General features: G+C 39.2%; 4 protein-coding genes across 7 annotated transcripts in view; 2 read left to right on the forward strand and 2 right to left on the reverse strand.

Moving 5' to 3' along the window:
- The first annotated feature begins 918 nt into the window (after window positions 1-918).
- Window positions 919-2,247, forward strand: polr2l (RNA polymerase II, I and III subunit L). Its single transcript, XM_058628812.1, has 3 exons — window positions 919-1,067; window positions 1,528-1,632; window positions 1,967-2,247. The coding sequence occupies exons 2-3, from the start codon at window positions 1,538-1,540 to the stop codon at window positions 2,073-2,075; spliced, it is 204 nt and encodes a 67-aa protein (XP_058484795.1). The 5' UTR covers window positions 919-1,067; window positions 1,528-1,537; the 3' UTR covers window positions 2,076-2,247.
- Window positions 2,248-2,596: 349 nt separating this feature from the next.
- LOC131459253 (cleavage and polyadenylation specificity factor subunit 7-like) lies at window positions 2,597-9,238 on the reverse strand. The gene is made up of 9 exons (XM_058628809.1): window positions 8,641-9,238; window positions 7,583-7,777; window positions 7,074-7,177; window positions 6,834-6,979; window positions 6,420-6,735; window positions 5,698-5,801; window positions 4,566-4,710; window positions 4,228-4,460; window positions 2,597-2,909 (listed from the first exon to the last, which is right to left on the reverse strand). The coding sequence occupies exons 1-8, from the start codon at window positions 8,725-8,727 to the stop codon at window positions 4,232-4,234; spliced, it is 1,326 nt and encodes a 441-aa protein (XP_058484792.1). The 5' UTR covers window positions 8,728-9,238; the 3' UTR covers window positions 2,597-2,909; window positions 4,228-4,231.
- Window positions 9,239-9,360: 122 nt separating this feature from the next.
- Window positions 9,361-12,701, forward strand: sdhaf2 (succinate dehydrogenase complex assembly factor 2). The gene is made up of 4 exons (XM_058628810.1): window positions 9,361-9,532; window positions 10,651-10,874; window positions 11,293-11,402; window positions 12,323-12,701. The coding sequence occupies exons 1-4, from the start codon at window positions 9,506-9,508 to the stop codon at window positions 12,451-12,453; spliced, it is 492 nt and encodes a 163-aa protein (XP_058484793.1). The 5' UTR covers window positions 9,361-9,505; the 3' UTR covers window positions 12,454-12,701.
- Window positions 12,702-16,678: 3,977 nt separating this feature from the next.
- The window catches only part of syt7b (synaptotagmin VIIb), a 105,852-nt gene continuing 104,045 nt past the window's right edge, over window positions 16,679-18,485 (reverse strand). For all 4 annotated transcript variants that reach the window (XM_058628815.1, XM_058628813.1, XM_058628816.1 and 1 more), the window contains one exon: window positions 16,679-17,447. In XM_058628815.1, the coding sequence (XP_058484798.1) occupies window positions 17,343-17,447 (105 nt within the window). In that variant the 3' untranslated portion in view covers window positions 16,679-17,342. The remainder of the gene's footprint in view (window positions 17,448-18,485) is intronic.

An 18,485-nucleotide genomic window follows, 5' to 3' on the forward strand; every position in this document is an offset into this window, starting at 1 on the left:
GTGATACTTCTTTGCTTTTTGTTCCATTAACAGAAATATGCCCTGAACATTCAATCTTATTATTGGTTAAAAAACATCAAATGATCACAAGTTAAGTTATTTTCTTCTTTGCATCTAGCTTGTGAATTCTCTTTATAGTTCTTTTAAATGGATACATATTATGGAGAAAATGCACATTTTAACTATGCATAACATTAATTCCTGACTTCTTTATGACATCACTCATCTGATATATGATAGGAAATCATATCTGATCAAAGCCAATTGATTGGTTGGCGTTTCCACCTTGACCGTTGATCAACTAACACTTTAAAGGACACAAATGTGTGGTTATAACCCTAAAAGCCCATTTGTTGAGTGAATGGTACTAGGTGTTTGTTAATAAATAAAAAAAACACATACAAAAAATGTATAAAAACAGGCTGTAACAGATTAGTTTTGGGGTGTGTGCTGGTTTTTGGTGCAGCTTTTGGCATATAATATTTAAAGTCACAATGACTCAGTTGACACTTTATTTGGTACACCTGCTAAAACTAATATAGTGTAATACAACAAGTCATGGCTTCAATAGAACTAGGACTGAACAAAGAATTTTTTACAAAGTAATTACAATTTGAAACAATTTAATCATCAAACTTGCATTATAGTATAGTAACAGCATAGTAACAAAGTAAAAAAAAGTGTGACAGAAAGATCAGTCACAATGACTATATGAATCTATCTATCCATCTATCTATCTATCTATCTATCTATCTATCTATCTATCTATCTATCTATCTATCTATCTATCTATCTATCTATCTATCTATCTATCTATCTATCTATCTATCTATCTATCTATCTATCTATCTATCTATCTATCTATCTATCTATCCTTCGAAATTTATCAGTGAATTTAATTTATCAGTGAATTTTTAGCTTTTATTTTGAAGGATCAGCACTGGAAGTTACCAGACGGAAGTTGCTGTAGCACTGCCTGGGTCAGGAGGGAATCCGCCATCACTCTTCGTAGTTCGCCATCACAGTAACGTTTTTACTTTATCTTCAGGAAAAACAGACTGGTGACGGTAAGTACACACAACTTGAATGTGTTAAATATTATATTTTATTTTATTTTTTTACCGGTAAATGACTAAAAAACAAAAGCAAACTCGTAGCAACACGTTTCTTGTGGCTAGCATTAGCTAACAGTTTGCTGTTATGCTAATCGCGTGGCTATGGTCTGTATTGGTATCGGAGTTTAAGTCATAAAAGACTCTGATCTGCAGTATTTTAAAGACCAAAGCTTTAACAAAAACGTGATAATTCAAGCTAAGATATGTAAACAGAATCGGGTCCATACAATTAAACAGGAGTTAGCCTTGTTGAGCTCACATTTTAATTTTGTTTTCCGTCGCATCTTCTTAAAATGGTGCGTTAACATTCACTAGTTATTTGATACTAGTTTGGTCTAAGTCTTAATTTTGTGACGTTGCCCCTTTGGAATCTATTTTAATTCGATTGTGTCTTTTGTGTCTCTGGCTGCAGGTGCGTAACGATGATTATCCCAGTCCGGTGCTTCACTTGTGGGAAGATCGTGGGTAATAAGTGGGAGGCATACCTGGGTCTACTCCAAGCGGAATATACTGAGGGGTAAGTTGAAGTACTACCTGCTGGTTATATACTTAAGTGTATCCGCTAAAATAGTGGTGACCAACCATTTTGTCATGACTCATTTGTGTCAGCTGTTTTAAAACCAGTTTTTGGGAAATTGAAATACACTACTCATAAAAAAAACCTTTCACCCTATTCCCCAGTAACAAGCTTTGTATAGAACACATCACATGATGGAATAAATAATGGAGACCATTTGGGTGGATACATCCTCATTATTGTCTGCATTAATGTTCATGTTGTTTACTTATTTATCCATTGATCTGTATGTCATGCATTATGACTGACTTTTACCTCCTCTCTTCCTCTTAAGTGATGCTCTTGATGCCCTGGGCCTGAAGAGATACTGCTGTCGGAGGATGCTGCTTTCTCACGTGGATCTTATTGAAAAACTATTGAATTATGCTCCTCTGGAGAAGTGATCGTGACCGCCTACTTGCAGCAACTGCATGGACTTAATGGGGCTGGGGCTTGGACTGATTTGTGTTTTTTTGCAATGGCAAATGTCATCACAATGAAGACTTTTGAAACATTGATTTGTTCATCTTTTTTGACAGGTTTTCTTTTCTAAATAAAGCTATTAAATGTACCTTACTCCTGATATTGCTGACTTACTTGAATTACAGTAACCAAAGTGTGCTTTTGATGAGTGTGCTGTGCAACAAACTAAAGCTTTATCTCAATCTCCATTTTCTAATAGGCTACTTGATTACCAATGTCAGTCAAAAATGGCTTTGCAATGCACATCAATTGCTGCTGAATTATGATTCATATAAATATATAGTCAGGTGTGTTGACTGTACTGTGGTTAAATATCCATTCTAATGGTTAATGAACATACAAATAGAACAGCTGTAAAGTATCCTAAATAAGAAAAATAGACCATTGGATATACAGTTCCAGAGATGTTTTTTTTTTTTTTTTTAATTTGTAGACTTAATACAAAAGAAAGTGATAAACAATACAATGTATTACTTAAGTTAATCAGTTTTCATATGCATGCAAGCTTTGGACTGATGTCCCAGAAGCAAGTGTACCTGAAAAATAATCCTACAACATTTTTTTTCTTCTTAAAACAGGAAAAAGTCCCACTATGTACAGTTGACTGAAGAACAAAAAGTACACATTATTATACTTTTTGGAGACACATCTTCAGCCTCACCTTAGAATCCTCCAAGTGTTTTTTTTACTACAGCTTGACGCAGAAACAAATAGTCCTGTCTTTGCTCTGCTTAACCGTTATAGACGTGACCTGCCTGTGAAGAGACAGAGCATAGCTTTTAAAACCACATTAGAATTGTATTACAACAGCTTAATGAAACACCGTGTGTTAACTGTCCTTAGATCTAGAAGTATTGGGGCAATTTTGTGCCCATTGTTGACTCATAAAATTACGGGACACAATCTGGGGTGGTCCACACAATGCTATGAACCCTTGTATAGACTGAAAAGTTTACACATTCACTCCACCTTATACTCAATGCAATATGTTGTCAAGTTATAGCCATGAATAACTACATGAACTGTAAACTGCTAAAAGGTTTCCATTGCGAGCAGAAAAGAACCAGAGGCCAGAAATGAAGATAAAGTCAGTAAGACCAGCATTAGAGTCAAAGAAATCTCTTAAAAATTACACATTTAAAAAAACAAATCCATTCAATTGGATGACATTTCTTAGTTGTTTTTTTTTTTTTTACCATTAACATACTGCAAACTACTGGGAGGCAGTTTGTTTAAGCCTCTTAACTGGCAGAGAATCCCAAGTTAGTCAGGCCAGGGACTGAGTTGGTCACAGTGGTTTTAAAAAGGAGCCGTTTGTAAGAAATGTATTAAAATTCCAGTGTTGAACCTCTGTTGCCCCCGAGTAAATACCACAACACTGCAATCCCAATTGTTGGCAAGGGTTTGAATGTTAGACATTTGTTTATAGTAAGTTACAAACTATAGCATTTAGTAATAAAATTATCAGCCAGTTTATTCACACTTTAAATTGTGTATGTCTATGTTGTGGAAAAAGGGTATAAGTGTAGTTCCTCAGAGCTGTGTTTTGGGTTCATGTGGGATTTATTCCTCAAACTACCTGGAAACCTCAATTTTCTGACGAAGAGGGGGATATCAGTACCTATTTTAAATTCTAGTTGCAAATCAAATATAGCCCATTTATATTTGAGCAAAAGTGCAATATACTCAAACAACTATATTATAAAACTGTTGAAAACAAGCTGCTGAAAACACCGAGTATTAATCTGTTAGTAATCTGTACGACTGGAATCCAGAGGATTGGTTGTGTATTATACAGCAATAATTATTGAGGTTCACCAAGCAATAGAAGACATGGGATGAGAGATAAAACATCCCAGTGGTTTAAAACTCCAGGTAAATGTGAATGTACAGGCAGTTTTTACATTATAGTCTCCTTTAAATTACAATAGCAAATGTATAACATCAAACAATAAAAGTCTAATAATTTAAAATGTAACTCTATATTAACACATTCTTTAAGGAATCATTCACATCTTGTTCAATGCATTAAAATAAAATAGAAAAGGAAAAAAAATAATAAAAATGTCATACCATGTCAGCGGTATCTGTCTCTGTGATCTCTGTGCCTTTCACGTTCCCGTTCACGTTCCCGCGAGCGCTCCTTCTCTCGATCTCCACTCCAGGAACGTTCTCTGCGTCTTCGAGACACTCCCGCTCCTTCCCAGCCAGAGGAATCTTCCTGGTTTCTTTCTCTATCCCGCTCTCGCTCCCGGTCACGGCCCCTATCGCGGTCTCTTTCTTTTTCCCGAGAACGACTGCTTCCCCTGCACAGAAATAGGTGCTTGTGTGATCTCCACTATTACAAAAGCTTTCTGTGTGGACAACAACATGCACCATGTATTGGAATCCAGAGGTTTCATTTTACCAACCTGTAGCCATAGTTTCCTTGGATGGAGACGAGGCAATCTTTGAGGGAGGTGACCAGCGCTTGACAGCGTTCATCTCTGTACACTCTGGACTGCTTAATGATGGCAATGGCAGTTAATAGAGTCTCCATCGCCACTTGCAAATCTCCTGCATTGGCAATTAAAGAGACTAGAGATTAGATATTGATTTAAGTAGTTGAGCTCTTCAAGGCTGCATACGTTACTGTAGGTACAACTGGATACCAGGGATCAAATGTACCCCTCAACACTGTAAAGATAGGCAAAAAAATCCAAGCACTGACTTTTATTTGGACTTAAGCTACTTACTTAAATGTAAATTAATATCATCAGGTGCATGTAAATTGCTTTATTTGTGCACAAACTAATACAAATAAATCAGGTAAACACTACCAGTAATCACAGGTGATATATATAAGAAATGTGCTGTATTAAGACATAAAATGACCATGTCAGAGATTGAAGGAACAATCTGGACCTAAAAAGCCTCAGTGCCCCTTTCTAAAGTGTCTCAACCAAGTTGTCTGATCTAAAGCCAACACACTTTCTCACATTCTCAATCCCAGCCTGTAGCTGAAACTAACATTAACCAAATAGGTTCAATATTTATAAAAAATAAAACAGACCATGGGACAGTTATATACAAGTTTGTGCACAGCAGTGTAATGTCAGGTACAAGTGCAGCATCATATTTCCTGCAAATCTGGCAACCAAGCCCCCTGCAATGTTTTCCATTGGGATTGCAGTAACTCTTTTAAAGGCTAAATTTTACATTTATCAGCTTGAAGTAACACCACAGTTTGACATTGATAAAAAACATTTCAAACATCTACATTTTATTGATTCAGCTCTACATAATAATTCCGCTCTGATAATTATATTTCCTGTAATGAAATGTAGAAAGCTGCACCAGCGCACACAAACACCTACATAAAGTATCTGAGCGAGTGATATAAATGTTTAACAGCGTTTACAGAAATAATCTGTATAACGTCTAGTTGCTCTTGGATATTTTCCATATGGCAGCTATTTTAAGTAGTGACCAGTTCCTCCTCCACATGGCTTATTAGGTTCTGCGTTCTTTCTTCCACTTCAAAGAATAAACCACTTTACTTACCAGCTGTTGCTCCAGACACAGCCTTAGAGATGGCACTGCTGGCGATGGCTCTATTTCTGTTCATTAGCTCATCGAAATCCTCCTCTGGACTCTGAGGTGTTTGTCTAAAAAAAATAGACAGATTGTTGTCACACTGACAAAGAAAATCAAAAAATTGACATATCTTGCTGCTAATGATCCACTTTCCAGTGTGGATGTATGATGTACTGACACATATTCAGTGCTGCCTGAGCTGTGTGCCCCCTGCTGGCCCCTTCTGCTGAGAACCAGCATAAGACTGACTTAATTGCTCTTAGTGAAAAAAATGTCTGCCAGCGGGGACACAAGAAAAACAGATTTTAGACTCTTTAGTCTCACCTAATAATAGCCACATATGCTCTTATCTTAAAATACTTGTCTCCTCTTTTCCAACTACAAAATAAAGTTTGTAAACCGCTCACTCTTCCACACCAAAGCCAGAGGTTTCAGTCTGAAAAGGCAGCAAGAATCATAGATCATAGATTTATGCAGCAAGAATCATAGATCATAGATTTATGCATGCATAAATTGTATTAGTTAAGCGTTCTGTTAAGTGGATAAAATCTGTTTTTCCACATGTCCCCACAGGCAGCAATGTTTACAGTGAGTAGGGTCAGGGCCCGGTGATGCGTCAGTACCTCAAAACAACCACACTTCAAAAATCCTGAACTATAGTTAATTTAAAAAACAGTACATGTTCTTACTTGTGTTGGCTGTAAGCTTTGCTGCCGTGTCCATCCTGGTTGAAGAATGCAGGGTTTATATGAAGACTAGGAGGCGGTTGGCTGGGAATATGGACTGGATGAGGAGGGAATATAGGCGGAGGCAGGGGAGGTGGCATGTGTGGAGGCATAGGTGGGAAGGGAGGAGGCGGATGACCGATGAAAGGCATAGGTGGAAACGCATGTGTTGGGAAAATTGGGGGTCTTGGTGGAGCGATGGGCTCCTGTGGTAATGAGGGAGCCTGATCTGAATGATCCGACTCCTTGGGATCTTTTGAATTTAGACGGAGGGGTATACCTGTTGAGAACACAATGTTTTTGTCAAAGATTGCAGGAACAGACACACTTTGTATCATAAGTTCCTCCAGTATTTTGCTAAGTTTATAGTGCGCTTACGTTTATTTGCAACGTCCTCAAACACGGTGAGGTTCTGTCGAGTGGCAAAGCGGCATTCAACTGTTTCCCCGTTCAGTTTACACTGGGGTATTTTTTCCAACAGTATTTTGAATGATTCCTCTGAGGTCACCACTACTTCTGCATAGCTGTACAGAGGAGATGAAACAACACATGCAACTCTACACCACATAAAATGCTTCATTTTTCATTATCTCTTACACAAACACTTGAACCACTCACCCTCTTGACTGGCCATTCACTCTGTTCTCTGCAAATTTGATCTCCTTGATATCCCTCACACCCAAGGTTAGGGCCATAGATGTGATGTCCCCATCAGATGTCCACTGCAAATGTTTGCAGATTTGAGAAAATGTCAGAAGGATATAATGGAAACTTAAACAGACATTGTCATTAAAATGGGATGCACAATTAATGTCAAAATATCTAAAGTAAGATGAAGTGCAATATCCGAGAAGATAAACAGCTAGCAAACGGGTCTCTTGTTTAACAGGAAATCTATTTTAAATAACTGTCATTTACATAAACTCAACGTAAATCATAGTCCTTCATCACCAACAAAAGTAAAACACATTGAATGCTTTGCTTAAAAATTGTATTTTATGACTTCTGGAAAATTACATTATACTGGTTCATGTAGACAGTGTTCTGCATGTCGATGTGGACAAAACAACAAAACGGATAATGTACAATACCATGTGACCAAAATAAACATAGTAAATGTAACTCACCCAGGGGAAACTTCCAATATACAACGACAGTCGCTTCTGTGAGTTTCCTCCGTGCACCTCTACTGATTTGAACTCATCTTGAACTGCTGCCTTATAAGGAGGTGATGCCTTTTTAGCCACTTTCTTTACCCGATCGACTGAGCCGGTCAGAACAGCATCATAAAGTTCATTCGCTTCAGCAATCCTGTCCAAGTCCTGAAAAAACAACAATAAGTTATCTTACACTCGCTCATCATCTGTTGAAGCTCAATGGACAAAGTGGATGAAGCTCAAATGCTGGTGCCAAGTTGCAGGAAAAATAAACTGATGTGACTATTCCCATAATATTGTTTGTGACTGCCCAGAATTATATTGGCAGCAAATTCAACTAATAGAGGGTGAGGGCAGGCTGTACAGTTAGCAGTAATTGATCTTACAGGCGACTCATCAGCTCTTCTGCACAGTTTAAATAATGATTTATTACAGGACCGGTTTATTAGACACTGTTGATGTAAAGGTCTGGTGTGCAGCATTTAGGGGATTTACTCGCAGAAATTAAATACACTACGCATGAGTATGTTTTTCAGTGTATAATCACTTTAAAATATGTGTACTTTAGGCAAGGGTATTGCTTTGTAGAGGCCACAATCTTGCAACACCATGTTTCTACAGAAGCCCAAATGAACAAAACAGCCATAGCATGTGTTTTGAGGCTGAAACTTACTACACATATGAAGAATGATTTCTGTTCTGGGATGTGAAGGTCATAGTAGTTCCCTAAAATACTTTATTTGTTATGCAATTAACCTTTGTTATGCAATGAACCTTTAAGTTCAGTGTTCCTAATATAGTGACAACTTAGTATGTGATTGTATGCACACCCCCTGATATGTACATTGTGACGTCCGAATAGTCATGCATTATAGTTTTGATTTCGGTCATTATTTTTAATAATCGGCATTGGATGATTATTATTTAATTGATTACTTGCTCAAGGGGTAAACAGCTATACAAACAAGTAAGTGCAACAGGTAAAGTCCACTGTGTCCATTCACGGCCCATGATAACACCAGACTCACCTCCTCGTTTTGATTCAGATCACTGTGAATATTTCTGGCATTCCAGTTGGAGGTGCTTGGTCCGGCTGCAGCTCCAGGAGCAGCCATCCTGTGGGCCTTTGATGATCCAACTGATGGCACTGCAGCGAGTTTTCCTTTTTATCAATATCCCCTTTTCCCTATCAAAGTATTTCGCGCTTGCACATTTGACTGCAGATCATCAGTGCACACCGACAACAGGTGAACTGTTACCGTTCACTAATTGCTGCTAGCGTTCCGCCTTGTTTGCACTTGTGCTAATGTTCCGCTCGATCACGTAAAACATCAAACGGTGAAACAAAACATGAAAAACCGAGAATGCGATGAGCGGAAATTGGCACACAAATACTTTAATTAAATAATTAAAAAGAAAGGCACATTATTTTATGTATAAGTGCATGTACGAGTAATTACCAACTAGCGAGCGGTCGCTCTTACATTAGCTCGGGCTAATGTTGCTATTCCTTTAGTATGTGTACGTCAAAGTGTGTCGATGCGACTCGACCGGGTGGGAACAATATCTAATATGGGTTCCTTCAGTCAATTCATTTCAGTTTAGGACGTCAATTTGGTTTAATTTAATGTTATATTCACCACATTTGATAAAATCGCACCCAATAATCAACACCTCCTAAATGCACCACATTAACCCCCAATTATGTTCTGCGGTAACTGGAAATAATAGTTTCCTTATATTGTGACGTAATGTGTGCGCTGTTGAAAGTCGCCCCTCGAAAGTGTTCCCTTACGTGAACGCTGCTTGTGTAATATCCGATTTCCAGACACCAGTAACAATCAGACGTAGGAAAGGCTGTTTCTTTTACAGGTTTCAGAACAGGAGTTCAACATGCTGTCGTCTGTCATTGCGAAAAGAGTGAGTAATGAAGTCAATGTAATATGTATTTGTCGGTGTAAATGTAGTGGCGCTGCTCTAATCTGAAACAATAGTAGTTCAGCGAGGATTTGTTTTTAAAATTGTTTACGCTAAATTATGTCGTGTGATATTTTTAATACGGTTTAGCAATGCTACAAATGACTAATGTTCACTTAGTCGAGTCTAATAAAATGTAATGAGTCAAGGTGCTGCTAGAGGACAGTTGTACAACAGGGCAGCGTGTGACGGACATATATTTGTGTGACACCCCTCTTGTTTATCTTTTTTAGACAACATAACTTGCTAAATGTTTAAGTGACGTGTATTTGACTAATTAGAACATTGTAACAAACAAATGGCGACACTTATGTACTGTTATTGTAAGTTCTTGGCCAAAACTAGCACGAAGAACAGATAATATAATATATACAAGCAGTCAGACCACCATGTTTCTACAATAGTCCAAGATTGACAATCTAAAGTTTCTCCAACACATTTGTTAGGGAAGGTTTAGGTGAAGGATATTCTGTACTTTAAATAATCTCCCATAAATGAGGAGCCCTATGTTGTATTTACAAGTAAAAACATTGCATATTATTATCGTCAGTAACTCAAAGTGATACATTATACTGTAGAAGTTTATAACCCTTTCTGAGGCCCTGCAAGAACCACATTTGGGAAGCTCTGATGTAGAGGGAAATCTAAAAGTGCAATTTTGAAAGAAGGAACTTTCAAAGTCATAAAAACAAGTATCGAACACCACATAACCATGCAAGAGTGATATGTTTGAATTTGTTCTATTTGCTTTGGAAGAAGTGTAGGAAGTGAAATAAATGTTTTCATACAACATACAATAAAGTGTTATCTTTGTGTTATTAGACTCCAGCCTCGCAATGACTATAACATACAATATTTGTGACATATATTCTATACAAGGCCCCAGTTCAGACATGCACCTACAGACATACACAAGTGATATAGCAGTTTGACTCACGGATGTTGGCGACACTTTTTGGTAAAGGTCTGGTGATATTAAAACAGGATAAAGACTGTAGATGTGATGTGTTGTCAACAAGATACTGGTATTTGTCCTAACATGTCTTATTGTTTTATGTCAGCTGGTGTCTGGGGTGTGCCAGGCAGCCTGGAGACCAGCAGCTGCGGGCATGGTATCGGTTCGTGGTTACCGTGGAGACGCGCCAGACGACTCCAGGGGAGACCTGATCGAGATCCCTCTACCACCTTGGGATGAGAGAGCAAACGAGGCCACTGACATCAAGAGGCGCCGTCTTCTTTATGAGAGTCGTAAGAGGGGCATGTTGGAGAACTGCATAATACTCAGGTGATTACGCTGCACTGATTGTGTCCCATCTGTAATATAACTACAATTATTGAATGTTTTTTTTTTTTATAAATTTATTTGTAATTGATATGCAACGTCTTTAATCTGGCACTTTCTGTGAAGGAGACATTCTTAAGTTCAGGTGAGGTTAAGATGACCTCATCTCACTCAGCCAAAGCTCTGAAATCTAATTGTACAGCATATGCAGCATGTGTGCAAACAGGTAGGAAAGTTGTTGGGTGAACTTTCTCAGCTTCCACTCTCACTGGTGTTGGATCATTTGCACATCCTGCCACTCTTTCTAATTAAGGTTGTTATGTGGAGTTCATTCACCAGCGGTTCAGATAATTACCAATTTCTATTCAGAGTGAAGACTATGAGCCTCAGACTCCAATGAATTCTCCCATCTGTCTTGTAGCCTGTTTGCAAAGCGATACCTGAACACAATGACTGAGAAGCAGCTGCACCAGTACGACCGGCTGATTAATGAACCAAGCAATGACTGGGACATCTATTACTGGGCAACAGGTGAGATCTTTCTTTTTTTTTATGATGAGTTTCTCTTGTTTGACACGTTATATTTCCCGTACAATGCAGCAGTCATCATGCATTATGCAAATTGTCCGTGAGCGGGAGAAACTTCCAAATTCTGATAAGTTTTTCGGTCCCGGCACTGCAAGACATTTTAATATTTAATGACATTTCAGCCTTGCAATATTAATGTTTGTACAAGTGCAAATGACAAATGTTTGTTTTGACTTGTTTGGTGTTAACAGTGACAAATAAATCAGACGTACGCATTTTAAATTCAGCCCTTAACACTGCAAAAGATGGCGGAAAAAAAACTCCAGAGGGTGTAATGATTAAAAAGCCTGTTGTGTGTTTTTATGTGTTTGTTCACCATTATTCTAGGCGGCTGATTCTAAAATAACTAACAAGTCTGCTTACAATTTATTCAGACTTCACCCCGGGAGCTTATTTGTTGTTCAAAGAGAACTTTGCACATTTCTTTTAATTTTTAATAAATTTTGTGTCTACTCCATTGCACATAAGAGTGGGAACCGCATGAAAACAACCAGTTGGCAGCAGTACTTTGGAAAACTGAATAAAGCTGTTGGGGGCAGTCTGACTTCACTGGAACTGATAGTAAAACACTGAAATGGTTTAATTTTGACATTAATAGACATCATTTTTCTATAGTTACTCTCACGTTTTATGAAGTCGCCTTAAATGATCGTAACTTGTCCTTTTAAAGACCAGAGTTACCGTACCTCTTGTCATTAAATCCTTGTATATATTGTGCATTTTAGTTCTGTGGCCGTACCTCACCAATTAATATTGTTGTTGTCCTAAAAGAATAAAGATGTGGATATTGCTTTTGCCTCAAGTGGAGATATTATTGTCTGAATCTGAAAATAATTAAACCTTTGTCTCTGTTTTGCCAACAGAGACTCGGCCCACACCTGACGTTTACCAAGGAGAGGTCATGGATTTGCTGAAGGAGTTCACAAAGAACCGCAACCAGGAGCAGAGGTTGGACGCCCCCAGCTTGGAATACTTGGATAAGGAAAGTCAGTGAGAGCCATGGCGCGTCGAGCTGCTCAGAGACTCGTTAACAACGCAGAATATTCAGAACACTGTCCACTTTTACCAGCTGGTGATCACAGGGAGAGTTTGTTTGGGGAAGTGTTATGCATATTTTGTTTGTATTGTATTGTAAATTTATGGTGTGTGACTGTAAATTCAAATGGCTAAATCAGCTTTCATGTGTGTATGTAATCGGAGCCAATTCTAGACATTATAGGTCATGAAATAAATGTTGATTCACTCAGTTTCTCTTCCTCACTCACGGTCACCTTTTACCACAGGGCTGCATCACATGACTGGAGGATGCCATGTTAAACAATATGCAACGACGCCGTTACATAATAATGGATCGGCTGCCTGCAGTGTCCGTGCGTCGACACCAGATGGAAGCAGATTCCTTTGTTTGCGCCGGCTCCACTGAGGCACACGCTGACCACAATGACACGCCTGTTACTTACACATCTCACACATGTTCGCAGCGTGGACACATCAGCCCACAGCTGAATTATTGTGAATCCTCCTACAAAGTAAAAGCCTTTAAAATGATCTTCATTGTAACTGCATTTTAAAATGACACGGATATTAACTGTGTAATTGGCAAAAATGCTTATTTTTTAGCACATGGCCATTTTTTAACAATGTTATATTCGTCTCCTTCACCACTGAGTGTGTGTGTGCACACTAGGATTTCTTGCCTCCACTGTGTGTCATGTCAGCTCAGAGGAACCTTGTACTAAGAGCATAAGGGAAATGGCCTCTAGCCGGGAGATGTGCACAGCATCGTAACAGACGTGGACACCTGCAGAATTATAATGCCCACATGATACACTGCCAAAGTGTTGCACAAACAAGGCGGTCGCACAGGAACGAGTCCACCGGTCGTGTGCATGTTCTCTCTCATCACTCTTCAGGGAACATAGTGTACGTTGAGAAGGAGACACCTTCAATTTTTTATGTTGTCAGCTCCTCCTAAAATAGACCGAGGTGATGTCAGAAGGGTTCCCCTCTGTGTGGTCTCTGCTCCTGTGCCATCTGTCTCACTAAAGATTCTTAGCACGGGAGGAAAGTGTGTTACGACAGTAATAGGATTATTAAAAGTTACATTCACACGTCCATAGTTGCGAAATGAGTTGTTGAAATTCAAAATGAAGTCACTGGAAGTAATTCTGTTTCAAGAAGAACATCAGAAGAGAATTTCAGAGCCGAGCTTAGACTGGATCAGCCAAATATAATCTTTGATGACTAAACAAATGAAATATTGGCCACTGCTGAGTTGGAAAATAGAGAACAAATGTAGTTTCCCGCTGTGTCTGTTATTGGTTGGTCCATGTACGTTCATATTTTCCCCTCAGCACAATTGGTTTATTATGATTTTTTTACATTTATGAATTCCATAATATCATTTTAATTAACAGAAAAAGCCATCCACTTATTTTGAAATGATTAAATTCAACATGTAATGATATATAAGCCTGTCTAGTGTTTTAATTACAATTGTCATTTGGATTTAATTCTGTTTTATTTCTGTTTTTTGTTATTTACAGATTCATTTTGTGTCACATAAACACTTTTACTTTGAAAGGGCGTACAATGTCATCCTGAATATTTGTAATTGCAACATCGCAATGGATTATCAAGATATCATTTTAATTTCTAATCACTAAAGCGTTCATTTTTCCCCAACTTGTCCCCTGGCCCCTCCGGACCAGACTAGAAGTGCACTGGCCCCCAGGCCATTTTGAGTTTGAAGCCCCTGTTTGTTTCAATACGTTGGCCCTGCCATTAAGTTTGCCTTAATGAGTACCAGACACGCAGTTTTGTTTTATATACACATTTATATTATTATATACACTGTACAGAGTTCAAAAAAATAAACGGCTGATATTTAACACTGTGCACTCCACAGATGTGTGATTACAAAGAGAAAACGGAGTGAAAGAAGGGGGGGGGGGGCGGAGTCGTACCAAGGACAGACAGATATCAACATTCCCCGGGAAATACTGATGTTTTCTTATACAAGACACTTCACAATCATTTGTACAGTATAGAAATTAAAATGTTGCTGGTAAAACCTCTCAAGCAAGAGTGGCCCCTAAATCGGACATTTAAAGTGGTCCACTGTAATGCATCAGTGGGTGATAGTTGGGCAGTGAATGTTGCAGCTCAGTTTCTCCCAAACTACAAGCCTGACTGACGTTAAAGCTGCATTTTGAGCTGCATCACTTGTAGTGACTCTTTACTAAGCCTTTTGGAATGTAATGCCTTGTCAGCAGCACTGGTGATAATGCACACGACTCCTGGTGCTCCTGGTTATTTTTGGGACTCTCCGATGTTCTGCTCTGACCTGAGATGTAGCTAGCAGTGATGCAAAGAGGTGATGATTATCTCTCATGTCTCACCTTTTTTCTTTTTTTCTTCCCTCCCCCCCTTTCCTGACACCCGGAGAGGGAGCACATATGGTGAAGAGCAAGGCGTGGCGAGGTTTACAAGGCACACAGAACACTCTGTGCCAGAGAGCATGTGTGCACAACAGGGGCGTTTTAGGGTGAACATCAACTGGGATGTTAGGGACCCACTTTTCTTTTTTCTTTCTTTCTTCTTTTTTTGGCTTTGGTGAGTCAGTTTTTGGACTAGATAGAAAGCACAGATAAACCAAAAATGTCAGGAGCTACTTCTGGCTGAACTGAAACATCTGGTACATGGTAGTCAAAGGAAAGTTTTCTTTCTAATCTTATAGAGTCATTTTTGTCGTCATCACAACTATCATCGCTCTGGGAATGCTCTTTTAAAACCATACATGACGATGCTATGAAGAGAGGTTTGTTCCAGCAATGTCATCACCGTCAAAGTGCAAGAAATTCTTCTTAAAGAATTGAGAACTTAAAAAAAAAAGAAAAAGACGACAAAAAAAAATTAAATCTCTGTACATCCGGCGTCGCTCCATACAGAATAGAAACAGTAAACAATGTTTGTTCTGTGTTAAACTGACAAAATAGAACTCAGTGCAGATATACTGTACACACACACAGAGAGAGGGACTCACAATAAATACAATCACACAAATGAAAATTCAAATATCGACACTCGTCCACAGTGCAAACACACATGCACACATCCAGTAGACAGTGGAATGTAAAAAAAGACTTTTTTTCCCCCCAGTTATTATTTCTCTTATTTGTTTCCATTCATCCACTTAACACGTGTGTGTGTGTGGGGACTATGGGGGGGAGGTCACAATCTGGCAGTGAAGCAAGAAACTCTGTTTATGGACTCATAGTCACTGTAAGAATAAGGACAAACATGGAGGAGATGTTAATAAGTAAGAGCAAATAGACACACTACAAATGGGTGACAGGGGATAAGGCGTTTGACTGAGTCATTCATTTCCTCTCCATCTTTATTCTTTATTCTCAAACCCTGAGCAAAACTTAGAATTTACTGCCTGCATTCATAGATTTTTCAGTTCACCCACAAATAATTCACTTTATACTCTAAGTATTTTTTTTTTTAAAGTAAAATCAAGGTCGATTTAAAGCTACATAAAAAAAACAAAATCAATTCCGAGGTCACTTGGGTAAGATTCGATTAGCTGTGTCTGTCGAGTTTTTCAAAAGCCGTTTGAAATAGAACGAGCACCACAGTGAAATCCTTGGGTGTGGCAGTAGAGATTCCGGGGGGGGGGGGGTTGAACCCTATGACATCAAGACCTGTGTCGGTAAATTTTGGACAGATTGACTTCTTTAACGGAGTGACCTCCCCACATCTTCATCTTAAAAAACACACACACACACACACAGAGAACAAAAACACAAGTTCTAACTATTTCTCGACCGTCCTTGACAAGGGAAATACTTTTTTCTTTTTTAACAATATCTTTAATTTTAGCTGTGCAACTCTTTCTTCTGTTAACACACGCTGGCATTTTTGCTTATTTTCTGTCTGGAAGAACAAGTTGATTCTCTAATTTCTTTTGGAAAAAAATTTAAATAAATAAGACACAACATTTATCACTTATAGGAAATAATAATCTTTATTTTTTTTTTTGACACTTGTCCTACGTGGACCAGTGTTAAAAAAAAAAGAATCCCACTCATATCCCTTTTTTTTGTGTGGTTGGAGAACTCGGTTTTGGGGTTACAGCACATCACCCACAGCACGCACAGACGACGAAAGGTTTCAGCCAATGGAGAATTATTATTATCATTATTATTATTATTATTATCATTATTATTATTATTATTATTATTATTACAGCGGTGCCAGAGAAAACGTGGAAAGTGGGAAAAAAAAGATAAAGTCCAGGTCCATTTTAAATACACTTCAATTGCCTGTGTGGGTTTTTCCTGACAGTGACAGCAACAGAAGAGGACTCGAGTAAGACGCGACGCGGCAGAGTGGACAACTTCCTCATTGCAAACACCAGATGTACTGTGGGTGGTAAATGGGAGGGGGGGGGGGGGGGGGCAGAGGTCAGCGCCATTTAAGCCTGCCTTGCCGCCACATGGGATGGCAGGAATATCAGTTTGATCCATTTTTGGTCGGTAGTATTCATGGGTGGCAAGAGGTAGGCTACTGCTCCGATGTTTGACACTGATCGTGGTCGACACTGGGCGAAGGGAGGGACGTCGTGAGAAAGCAAGACTGTCAACGGGGAGAGGACGCCGGGGAGAGACGTCAAAGTGGACAAGAGTGGAGGTTGAATCGGACGGCGTCATAATGAGGGACGGAGGGCAGGGATTTACAGTTTCAAAGTGGCCTGAGAACAAAGACATGACACAGAGTTTCCAAAAACTACAGTCAGGGAGTATGTGCTGAGAAGATGATGCTGAATTCAGAGGGGGGGGTGGGGAAACGCTGTAGGCAGGTTGGTCCCTCGGTCCCTCAGGCCTTGAGAGCATGCCACTGGGCCACAGTAGTACGAGGATGACCCATCATGTCTTTCCAGTGCTTGACTTCTGCGGGGCCACTCTTCCACGAAAGATAAATCTACAGGAAAGAAAGAGAGTCGTGTGACAAACAACAGAATCAAAAAACGAGTCTGCAGAAAATGAGCATTAGATGAAGTGTTTCTTTTTTATTCTCCCTGTTGCTCTTCCTCCTCAATTATACCAACAACTTCCTCCAGCTGGAGGTGCGTGGTCACACACACACACAGATAACTGGACCTCAGCACGAACCGACAACATTTAACAAAGTTTTTAATTAAAAATCATCAAAAGTGCCGAGCGACGGAATATAAATCTGACCCAACGATGACTTTGTATTAACAGCGAAGACTTAACCAATTAAAGCCGGCATGACCCGAGACTCTTCAGTCAGCGCTGCTCATTATGCAAAAAAACTTTGTGACTTGAGGCCACCGCACAGTTCTTGATAATTTAAGTTTCCAGTAATAATAATAATAATAAAAAAAGATCATAAATAAAACTGCTCTTTGAAAATAATTAATCAGGAAAGCCATTTACAGTTTCATTGCAGAAATAGTCTTACAGCTCCAGCCCAGACTGGTTTCACACTCTCGTCCTTCCCTGTAGGTCTTGTTGTTTTTGTGGGAACAGGATCCGATCCTAGCACCTGAGTTCGGTTTCAAACCTGTGGTTTCTCTCAGCTCATCAGCCACAACCTACCGGCACTAAACCGTGGTCCCCAGCTCATTAGTTGCCTGATTGTCCTGCAATTAGTGTGATAGTGGGACTCTCGGCCACTGATTGTTAAACCCAGGACACGACGTCTAGACAGTCGATGGTGTTGACACAAGCCCAGCTGAAAGCTTCCAAGATGTTATTTTGTGGTATTTTGACCTCTTGTTTCTTCAGGTTAACCTGCTCGTGTCTCAGGACGTGGGACTTGCCCCAGCGTCCGTCCTCTATCGCTACACCCTGCATCTTAATCATCAAAAAAGCTCAGGCCTTTATACCAAAAAACATTTCACACACCTACTACTAAGTTTTAATGGGGTCAATTTAAATAAAACCATCTGCTCCACACACTGTGCATTCATTTAAAGATCAGAGGATTGGTCTG

Source organism: Solea solea, chromosome 5 (genome assembly GCF_958295425.1).
Source record: "Solea solea chromosome 5, fSolSol10.1, whole genome shotgun sequence".
Taxonomy (NCBI): Eukaryota; Metazoa; Chordata; class Actinopteri; order Pleuronectiformes; family Soleidae; genus Solea; species Solea solea.

Bases quoted from the DNA above. Each gene is read 5' to 3' on its own strand.
- sdhaf2 (XM_058628810.1), top strand. From the start codon at position 9,506: ATGCTGTCGTCTGTCATTGCGAAAAGA. The intron at 9,533-10,650 runs GTGAGTAATGAA...GTTTTATGTCAG, and splicing joins CGTCTGTCATTGCGAAAAGA to CTGGTGTCTGGGGTGTGCCA. The intron at 10,875-11,292 runs GTGATTACGCTG...TCTGTCTTGTAG, and splicing joins GAGAACTGCATAATACTCAG to CCTGTTTGCAAAGCGATACC.
- LOC131459253 (XM_058628809.1), bottom strand. From the start codon at position 8,727: ATGGCTGCTCCTGGAGCTGCAGCCGGACCAAGCACCTCCAACTGGAAT. The intron at 7,778-8,640 runs GTGAGTCTGGTG...TTGTTTTTTCAG, and splicing joins ATCTGAATCAAAACGAGGAG to GACTTGGACAGGATTGCTGA. The intron at 6,736-6,833 runs GTAAGCGCACTA...TGTTCTCAACAG, and splicing joins TGAGGACGTTGCAAATAAAC to GTATACCCCTCCGTCTAAAT.
- polr2l (XM_058628812.1), top strand. From the start codon at position 1,538: ATGATTATCCCAGTCCGGTGCTTCACTTGTGGGAAGATCGTGGGTAAT. The intron at 1,633-1,966 runs GTAAGTTGAAGT...CTTCCTCTTAAG, and splicing joins CAAGCGGAATATACTGAGGG to TGATGCTCTTGATGCCCTGG.